This window comes from Chiloscyllium plagiosum, chromosome 5 (assembly GCF_004010195.1).
Source record: "Chiloscyllium plagiosum isolate BGI_BamShark_2017 chromosome 5, ASM401019v2, whole genome shotgun sequence".
In the NCBI taxonomy this organism is placed as follows: Eukaryota; Metazoa; Chordata; class Chondrichthyes; order Orectolobiformes; family Hemiscylliidae; genus Chiloscyllium; species Chiloscyllium plagiosum.
This window is the reverse complement of record NC_057714.1, coordinates 73419511-73430543: the sequence shown is the minus strand read 5'-3', so window position 1 is coordinate 73430543 and position 11033 is coordinate 73419511. Positions and strand designations below refer to the sequence as shown.

Below are 11033 nucleotides of genomic sequence, written 5' to 3'. Positions count from 1 at the left end.
ACATCGGGGCCACTTTTGATTGAGTGTGGCATCAAGGAGCCTTAGCAAAAATGGAGTTAATTGGAATCAGGGTGAAAACTGTTTAGTGTCCTACCGAGCACATAAGAAGATGGATGTGGTAGTTGGAGATCTGTCATCTCAGCTCCAAGCATCTACAAAATTTCCTCAGGCTAGTGTCCTGAGCCCAAACATCTTCAGCTGCTTCATCAATTGTCTTCCCTTCATCATAAGGTCAGAAGTGGGAATGTTTTCTGATCTTTGTACATTTTTTTAGCATCACTTGAGGCTCCTTAGATACTGAAGTAGTCCATGTCTAAATGCAGAAAAAGTGGAAAATATCCAGGTATTGGCTGGTAAATAGCAACTTCACATTCACATTGCCCAAGTGTCAGGCAATGACCATCTCCAAAAAGAGATAGTCTAATCATCTCCCCTTGAATTCAATTGCATTATCTCACAGAATCCCCCAGTATCAACATTGTGGGGGTTACCATTGACCAGAAACTGAACTGGACGAGACATAGTGTGGTGTGGCTATAAGATCAGGTCGAAAGTTAGAGGCAAGGAATCCTGCACTGAGTAACTCACTTGTTGACTTCCCAACACTTGTCCACCATCTGAGAGGAATGTGACTGAATACTTCTTGATTGCCTAGCAATGACCAACAACAGTGAAGAAACTTGACACAGTCCACTAGCAATGTTCTGTAATAATTGTATGATTCTAAATTATGTTGCCCATCAAGGTGAGGGACATTGATGTTGGAAATGGAACACTTGAACTTTATGGGAAATAAAGACACTCATAAAGCAACTTGTCATCTGACATTGGTAAATTGTGGAGGTAAGGTTTCAAATATCAAGCCCAATCTTGTACTACGTTGTTGTTGTCTTGTTAACTCCCAAATATCAAAAGAAATTCCTGAACAGTTCTGGATCAGTCACAAACTTTCTGTGAAATCGACGAATCAGAGTAATTATATTTTATTCATCGTTTTCTTAATTTTATTGCTAACAAAGGTCTGAGAACTGCTATATGATTAGCACTAAAAGTCCACGGTGAACAGAAACCTGTTCTAATTTCTTGACCAATGTTGCCAATTATGGTAATTCATATTAGATTAGATTCCCTACAATGTGGAAACAAGCCCTTCAGCCCAACCAGTCCACACCGACCTTCCGAAGAGTAACCCACCCAGACCCATTTCCCTCTGACTAATGTATCTAACACTACGGGCAATTTAGCACGGGCCAATTCACCTACCCTGCACATCTTTGGACTGTGGGAGGAAACCAGAGCATCCGGAGGAAACCCTATTGTTCGTGTCAATAAAGCACCAGACGCCTTCAGAAGTCGCTGCTCCACTTTGGAGGTGTTCTACCTTGGGGGTTTCAAAATATTTTTAAGGATTTTCTTTCTGACTAGAATGAAACTAGTCGCGTTTTGAAGAACAGGGAGTGACCTGAGCTACCGAACCTGACCCTCGGAACCGTTTCAATGGTCTCCCACACCCCTCCGGAGGATAACAATGACGCACACACCAAAGACCATTGGCGTTCCTGAAATATAAATTTATCGAACACTTTGTAATTCCGTTTCAGGCTTGACACTTAAACATCTGTTCAGATTATAAACAATATTGGCTGTCGACTGACGGCTGACCATTACGAATAGTTATTGGCTCTCGGTCGGGGGGGGGCGGCGCAGTGCAATTGTTTCCGGTCGGGTTGTCCTGGTGAAGTGTGTTTCCGGTCGGTCGGGTTGTCATGGTGAAGTGTGTTTCCGGTCGGTCGGGTTGTCATGGTGAAGTGTGTTTCCGGTCGGACGGGTTGTCATGGTGCGGTGTGGGCTCTCGGTTCTGAGCAAGGTAGGGATTTCACTCATTCACTGTTTGTGGGAGGAGGCCATTTAGCCCATGCTGTGGGCCATCTGAGTATTTTAACTTTATGCCATTCTCCTGCGTTGCTGCGCATTGTTTTTATTAGAACAATCAACTCGTGCCCTCTTCAATTTTTTGGTATCTCCAAATCATGTCTTCAATTTCTCAGCTAAGTCAGCCTCCATTAGTCTGCCAGGCAATGCATTCCAGACCTGAACCACTGGTCGTGTGAAAAAGTTTTTTCTTCTAATCTCACATTTGTTTCTTTGGCAAAGGCCCTCTTGTTCTTGACCCTTTTAAGAGTGAGAGAAGTTCCTTCATGTCAGATCCCTCACAACTTTGAAAACTTCTGCCAAGTCTCTTCTTTTCCTTTTCCTCTCTAAGGAAAGCTGTCTCTTCACAAGTACAGTCTTTCTTCATATCTGAATTACCTCAACCCTGAGCCATTCTTGTAAACCTCTTCTGCCACTCTTCATGCCCTTCATGTAATGCCCAAAATGTACATAATACTCCAGGTTAAGTCCGACTAATACCATGCTCTCGACTCTGGTCTCCCGCATCTGCAGTCCTCACTTTTTCCTAGATCCGACTAGTGTTTGATACAGGTGCAGCATAATCCCCTTGCTCTTGTACTCTGTCCTCCATTAATGAACCTAACATACTGTATGTTTTATTAACAGCTCTCTCTACCTGACCAGGTACCTTTAGTGACTTATGTACATATATACCCAGATTTCCATCCTTTCACATTCTTTAGAACAGTATCCTTTATAATATCTCTTCATGTTCTCTTACATGTCACCATATTGAACTTCATCTGCTACCTGTCTGCACACTACACCAATGTATCAATGTAGAATTTCAAAATTCTACATTGTCCTTACAGTTTACAACTCAGCAAAGTTTTTGCAAACTTTGAAATTGTTCCCCACACACCATCAGCTAAGTATTTTCTATCAGAAAGAGCAATATTGATGTGAAAGGAAATCCATCACAAACCTTCTTCCACACTGGAAAATGCCCACTAATCATTATGCTGCTGCTTATCTCTCTTCTAAATTTGTATTAATGTTGTGACTGTCCTTTTCATTCCATAATCTGTAATGTTCCTCACAGGTCTATTGTACAACATTCTATCGAATGCCTTTTGCAATTCGATGTACATTATATTAACAGCAATTTACCTCAAACTCTGTTAGCTGTTAAAAAGCCCCAGAAAGTTAGTTGCATGTGATTTTCTCTTTAAAAATCCATGCTGGCTGTGTCAAATCAGCACACATTCATCCATCTGGCTATTAATTCTATCTCACAATATTTCTACTAGTCTCCCCATACTGAAGTTAAGCTGACTTGCTTGTCATTGCTGAACCATTTTTTTTAAAAGAAGGGAGTAATGTTTTGCAATTCTCCAGTCCTTTACCACTTGACATGAGGGAAGCTTGAAAGATATTTTTCAGGGCCTCTGCAATTTCTGCTCTTGTTCGCTTCAATATCTTTGGTTGCATCAAATCTTGTACTGCTGCCTTATCAACTTGAAGTACCAACAGTTTATCTGATACTTTCTTGACAATTTTAAACCATTTTAGAGTATGTGTTTCCTCCTTGGTTACCATGGCCTGAGAAGCATCTACATTCAGTCCTTTCGCCATGCTTCCTGCCTGTACATGTAAATCCCTTTTTTGGTCTCTGATCAGCCCAACATTTTCTTTTACTATTGATGTGTTTTAGAAGACTTTTAGATTGTCTGGTATGTGATTACAGTCTTTTTCATAACCTCTCTTCTCATTTGCTTTCTGATCTCCCTCTGAAGCTTTTGTATTCAGCTTGGTTCCCAATTGTATTTTCTGCCTGACAATTGTCCTGTAAGCACTATTTCTTCCTTAACTTAATTTTTATCTCCTTCATATCAAGAGGGATTTCGTTTTGATTGCCCTACCATTTCCATTTGAGGGAATGTACTTTGTCTGTACCCAATACAAATTCTTTCTGAATGTAGCCCATTGATTAGCGACAGTTTTTCCTGCCAGCATTTGGTTCCTGCCTTTTCAGCCCAGCTCCATGTCGAAGATGGCTTCTAAACAATTGATTTATTTTTACTCTGAATTGTTCTTGTCATTTTCCACCATTATCCTTAACCTTTTAAGACATTGTCACTAGTAGAGTTGATCAGGCAGAGCCTCTAGATATGGTTTATTTGGACTTTCAGAAAGCTTTTGGCAAAGTCCCATAGAAGAGATTATGTGTAAAACTAAAGTGTATGGGATTGGGGGTGGTGTACTGAGGTGGGTAGAAAGTTAATTAGCAGACAGCAAACAAAGAATAGGAATAAATGGATCTTTTTCTGAATGTGGTTGAGGCCATAAGAACGAGGTAAATAAAGCTCTTATGGCTTAAGGGATATTGGGGCTTGGTGGGATTAAGGTATTTGAGCTTAATGATCAGCCATAACCATATTGAATGGTGGAGCAGTGCTCAAGGAGTTGAATGGTCTCCTACTCATATCTTTTATGCTTCCAAAATGTTCCTTCTCTGACACTTGTTCTACTTGGCCCATCTTATTTCCAAGAACAGTATCTCCTTGCCTTTTGCACTATACGCATTCAGGAAATTCTCCTGAATGCAGTCTAAAATGCTTGCTCCTCCCTGACTTTTACACTTCACTATCTCAGTCTATATCCGGGTATTAAAATCTCCCATTATAACTATTTTGCACCTATCTGTAATTTTTGAGCAGATTTGTTACTCTATATCTTTATAACCATTGGGTGGTCTATCAATTACATGGAACGATGTTCCCCTTCTCCTTTTATTCTTTTCTAAACTATTCCAAACACCTTGTAAGCGAGAATATTTAACACTGTTTCCAACCCCACTTGAATCTCATCTCAGTTCATGCCACAACATCATAATCTCACATAGAAATCTTTGCCTGTAACTTGCCAGTATTACTAATTATCCCCCATGCATTCAAATACGTGCAATGTAACTCTAATTTTGACTTCATTACTTTCTGTGTTACTCTGACTGCACGTATTGATATGCCAATTTCTATTGTTGTGCTATCTGCTGCCCTTATTATTTAATACATTCTGATATTACTAGTCTGATATCAGTAGTAGAGAGAATGCTAGGGCTCATCATAAAAGATTTAACAGTCTAGATTAGAATGGTGCTGGAAAAGCACAGCAGGTCAGGCAGCATCCGAAGAGCAGGAAAATCGCTGAGCTGACAGGTTGGAACTGGGGTAAGGTGGGGGGAGGGGGAATGAGGAAACTGGTGAAGTCCACATTGATGCCCTGGGGTTGAGTGTCCCGAGGTGGAGGATGAGGCATTCTTCCTCCAAGCAGGTGGTGAGGGAGTGGCGGTGGAGGAGGCCCAGGACTTACCTATCCTCGGCAGAGTTGTTGGGGGGGGGAGTTGAAATGTTCAGCCACAGGGTGGTGGGGTTGATTGGTGCGGGTGTCCCGGCGATGTTCCCTAAAGCGCTCTGTGAGAAGGCATCCTGTCTGTCCCATGTAAAGGAGACTGCATCGGGAGCAATGGATACAGTAAATGACATTGGTGGATGTGCAGGTGAAAGATTTAACAGCAGAGGGCTTGGAAAATGGTGACAGGATTGGGCAGAGTTAACATGGATGAACAAAAGGGAGATCCTGCTTGACAAATCTACAGGAATCTTTTGAGGATGCAATGAGTAGAGTTAATAAAGCAGCGCCATTGGATGTGGTTTACTTGGGCTTTAAGAAGGCTTTTCATATGATCCTCCTTAAAAGATTATCGTGTAATGAACTGGCTGGTGAGTAGGAATAAATACGTTATTTTCCAAATGGTAACCAGTGGTTAGTGGGACACTGCAGGGACCAGTGTTTGGAGCCCAGCTATTAACAATATATAATAATGATTTTGATGAAAGGAATAAATATAACAGCTCCAAGTTTGCAGACACCACAAATTTGGATGAGAGGGTGAACTGTGAGGCGGATGCAGAGGTGCTTTACTACTTTAGGACAAGCTGATTGAGTGGGCAAGTACATGGCAGATGAAGTATAAGTTGGATAAATGTGAGGTTATCCACTTTGGTAGCAAAAACGGGAAGGCAAATTATTATCTAAATGGCAATACATAAGGAAAGGAGACCTGGATGTCCTTCTATATCTGCAGGTGCAGCAGACAGTGAAGAAGGCACATGGTATATTGGCCTTTAAAGCAAGAGGATTCAACTACTGTAGTAGGGATATCATGCTGAAATTGTACAGGGCCTTGATGAGATCATATCTGGAGTACTGTGTGCAGTTCTGGTCTGCTTATCTGAGGAAGGATGTTCCAGCTGTGGAGAGAATGCAGTGAGTGTTTACCAGTCTGATTCCTGAGATGGCAGGGCTGGCATATGAAGAGATACTGGATTTGTTAAGATTCTATTCACTGCAATTTAGAAGAATGAAGGGGGATCTTGTAGACGTGTATGACATTCTGCAAGAGTTCAATCCAGGCAAATGTGAGGTGATGCATTTTGGAAGATCCAATTCAAGACTGAACTGTACAGTAAATGGAAAAGCCCTAGGGAAAATTGATATACAGAGAGATCTGGATGTTCAGGTCCATTGGACCCTGAAGGTGGCAACGCTGGTTGGTAGGGTGGTCAAGAAGGCATACAGGGTGCTCCTCCATTGAGTACAAGAGTTGGTAGGTCATGTTACAATTGTGTAGGCCTTTGGTTCGGTCACATTTGGCATACTGCATACAGTGCTGGTTGCTACATTAACAGAAGGATGTGGATGCTTTGGAGACGGTGCAGAGGAGGTTCATCAGGATGTTGCTTGATATGGAGGGCGCTAGCTATGAAGAGAGGCTGAGTAGGTTAGGATTATTTTCATTAGAAAGATGGAGATTGGGGGATGAGGAACCTGATTGAGGTCTACAAAATCATGAGAGATATAGACAGGGTGGATAGCAAGAAGATTTTTGCCAGACCGGGGGACTCGATTATAAGGAGTCACAAGTTCAAGGTGAGAGGGGAAATATTTGAGGGAGATATGTGTGGAAAGTTCTTCACATAGAGGGTGGTGGGTGCCTGGAATGCATTGCCAGCGGAGGTGCTAGAGGTGGGCATGATAGCAACATTTAAGATGTATCTAGACAGATACATGAATGGGCAAGGAGCAGAAGGATACAAATCCTTAGAAAATAGGTGACATGTTTAGACAGAGGATCTTGATCGGCACAGGTTTGGAGGGCCAAAGGGCCTGTTCCTGTGCTGCAATTTTCTTTGTTCTTTGTTCTATTCTAACAGGACTAGGCAGGAAAGAAGTTCCTGATTATCGGGGAGATCAGAACCAGGTGTCATAGCCTTAGGGTATTTGTGATTGAGATCAGGAGAAATTTCTTCACTCATAGAGTGGCGAGCCTATGAATTCTTATCACAAAAAAGCAGTTGAGGACAAAACATTGACAGTTTTTTAAGAAGGGCATAAATGTAGTTCTTATGGCTAAAGGGATCTAAGGGAATAGAATCGAATCCCTAGAGTGTGCAAACAGGCCATTCAGCTCAACAAGTCCATACCAACCCTCCGAAGAGTATCCCACCCAGACCCACTCCCCCTACCCTATTATTGTATATTTCTGCTGACTAATGTACCTAACCTACACCTACCTGAACTCTATGGGCAATTTAGCATGGCCAATTCACCTAACCTGCACACCTTTTGACTGTGGGAGGAAACTGAATCACCCAGAAAAAATCCACACAGACATGGGGAGAATGCGCAAATTCCACACAGACAATCACCCAAGGCTGTAATCGAATCCATGTTCCTGGCACTGTGAGGCAGCAGTGCTAACCACTGAGCCACCTTGGCGCCCATATAGTGAGAAAGTGGGAACAGGATACTGAGTTGGATGATCGACCATGGCCATATTGAGTTGTGGAGCAGGCTCGAATGACTGAGTGCATTTCTGATGCTTTTCTTTCTATGTTTCTGTAGTTCTCTAGTACTTTCTCCATGTTCTCACAAACCTGCTAAATTAGTTAACAGCATGAGTAAAATGTTCCACAGGAACTTACTTTTAGCTTTGTTCAGATGCAGCCCATCGACTAATCTGAGATCGGTCCCAGTGTCCTGGGACTCTAAAGATCTCTCTCTTGCACCATCTTTCCAGCCACAAATTAATCTGTCTTTTCTTCCTTTTTAAGTACTCACTTGTGCATGATACCAATTGTAATCTAGAAATTGAAGGTCCTACTTGTTAATTTCAGGAACTAAGTATAAAAATTTTGTTGGCAGAACCACATTTCTCTTTTTACCTCTGTCTTTGGTTCCAGTGTAGACCATGACCTGCTGCAACAATGAGCTGCAATCATTCTATGACATCCACGACCCAAATCCTAAAACCATTTTGGATTCACATCGCAGGCCACAGAAACTCCTGTCTGTTGCTGTAACTAAAGGATCCGCTATAAGAACTGCTGTCTTGCCCATTGTCTTTCTTCCCTCTACAACTACCCTGGAGTACCCATGGACTCAGCTCATGTTGCACACCTTTGAGCAATTCTGGCACTCACCAGTATCTGGAATGTAAAACCAATTAGGCAATGGAATCTCTGGGGAGTGCTGCAATACCTGCCTGGCACTCTTGGATTGTCTGGTGGTCACTCATTCTTCATTTGCCTACTTGCCCCCCAAATTGTGGCGTGACCCCCCCCCCTGTCTGAGTGTGGTATCCACCAAGTTCTGCCTCATGGATGCATGTCAATGACTCCAGCCATTAGTTATGTTGTGAAATTCACAGGTCAAACCTGTGTTGCCTTTGACCTGCACTTGGGTTCATCTACATCACATGTTAGGACTTTGCTCTTGGCATAGGAAAAATCTGTGGCTATCAGGAGGTCTTAGGCCATCTTCCATTGGAATAGAGGAGATCCAATAAAAATTGTACAGGATTTTCACAGCATGAATTGGGTAAAACTATTAGTTTAACAATTTTATCCTTCCGCCTCTCCCTCCAACACAGATATTGTCCCAGGTTGAAGCAGACTTCTCTCAAATATTTGCTTTTGACTGTAACATGTTTAGCTTAGCTTCCACCACCTAACACTCCTATCACAAAAATCATCTATTTCTCCTCTGTGACATCACTTGGTTATTCCTTTAGTTCAGCTACCACTGAAACCCACCTGCATGCTTTCACCCCTGTTAAATTTGACTGCTCTTTCTTTTGGGTGGCCCCATGACCTGAATCCTTGAGATCCTGATCCTAAATTACAACAGTGACCTGCTTAGAATAGATGAAGCATTTTAGGATGCTTAACTTCAGCTCAACCAAAATATCATTTTTCAAATGTGCTAAGCAATCACCTCTTTGTCATACAGAGCTTCATTGGTTTTTGTTCCTTCAAATTAAATGTTATGTTCATTATTTTGAATCCCTCTTGGCTGACACCCTCCCGATATCTCTAATTATCTCTGGTACTACATTTCACATTTGCATTCTGTTTCTTTGAGTCTGGCCTCTTGTGCTTCATGCAATGGCCTCACCATTGTACCTTCAATGACCTATGACTCTAAGCTCTACTTCTCTTCATGTTGAGTGCTGTCTTAAAATCTATCTCTTTGACCAAACTTTTAACATTCTCATGCAGATATGTGAAGCATCTTGGAGCATTTCTTTCTATGATAAAAATATTATTCCAGAATGCAATGTAATGTAGTAACAAAATAAAATGCTACAACTAATGTGAATAACACAGACTGGTCCAACTGGTCTCGTACACTTCAAAATTGAGCTGCAGTATGATCAGTAAATTCATTTTGAAGTTTAACATTTTTTAATCCATCTGGAATATAAATGCAATTTGTTTCCAAATTGATTAACTTGGAAGTTAAAAACATTTACTGGATTATGACACTTAAGAGCAAAGCAATCAATACTTTTCCACCAGACCCTACATACCTACATCTTTTGTGGCACTTAATTTGGCTACAGAGTGTTAACATTCCACATAATAATTTGAGATGGAAACGTGCTTGCAATGTGTTCTGCATATAATGTTTACATTAGTAGCTTTGTGTGATGTGTCAGTTAAAATATTTCCACAAGTAAACATCAATTTCTTGATTAAAAAGGGCATTTTTGGTTCTTAGAAGCTGTTAATTTGATTGCTTTTATCATGTAGACCATTGCTAAATATTAATACAAAGATTTGAATAAATTTCAGTCTGTGCAGTATTTGGGAGGCATTATTCAGTGTTTTCTTTCTAATAATTTTATTTTGTAGTATGGCAGCTTTATTGACAATCTCAGAATTTATGTTCGTGGCGGGAGTGGTGGAATGGGACTTCTTCGACTTGGGGGTGAAGGTGGTAAAGGTGGTGACGTCTGGGTTGTAGCGCAAGATGGAATGTCCTTAAAAAAGATCAAGGATAAATATCCAAGTAAACGTTTTGTGGCTGGTGTTGGTGCTAACAGCAGGTATGATGTTAACTTGTGAAAAGACCTCATAACTGGAGTATTTAGCAATAAGCTTAAGGTTAAAAGTTCAAACTCTGCCCTACTAATCACAGTATACCACTTCAAATGGGCTTGATTCTTCCCTTTTATATGATTTGGGCATATTTATGAACTGTGATTTAAAATGTTGAAAATGTTATTTCATATAGCTGTCAATGACCGGCAGCTCTTGCCTAGCAATTGTATTTATATTAAATGTTTTCTTTTGTACTATTAATGAAATTAATTGTACATCAACACAATTTTGACTGCTTCATTCTACATTACTGGACTTCTTTTTAGATTATGAATATAATTCCACCTTACAATCCTTCAAGATCTCTGCTTTGTCCTAGCTGACATCAAGCTTGTTGCATGATGATATTGTCACACAGCAAGTGTAAAAGCTTCTATCATGTTCCTGATTTGTGTCTTGTAGATGATATGATGGGGAGTCCTAAGCTGAGTTACTTCTCATAGAATTCCCTGCCTTTGCCCCACTGTTATAATTTATGCAGCTGGTCCAGTTCAGCTTCTGGTCAGTGTTGACCCCAGGATTTTGGTCATGTGGAATTTGGAGATGACAAATTCCGTTGAACATCCAAGAAAAATGGTTCAACTCTGGCTTATCGCTGATGGTTATTACCTGATAACTGTGTAGTGAGAATGT

At 41.0% G+C, this 11033-nt stretch overlaps 1 protein-coding gene across 2 annotated transcripts in view; it reads left to right on the top strand.

The window, feature by feature from the left end:
* The first annotated feature begins 1726 nt into the window (after positions 1-1726).
* gtpbp10 (GTP-binding protein 10 (putative)) overlaps positions 1727-11033 on the top strand; it is a 55176-nt gene continuing 45869 nt past the window's right edge. The window contains exons 1-2 of one of the 2 annotated variants that reach the window (XM_043690356.1): positions 1727-1867; positions 10152-10345. In XM_043690356.1, the coding sequence (XP_043546291.1) occupies positions 1835-1867; positions 10152-10345 (227 nt within the window). In that variant the 5' untranslated portion in view covers positions 1727-1834. The remainder of the gene's footprint in view (positions 1868-10151; positions 10346-11033) is intronic. The other variant, XM_043690355.1, reaches the window with a different exon arrangement.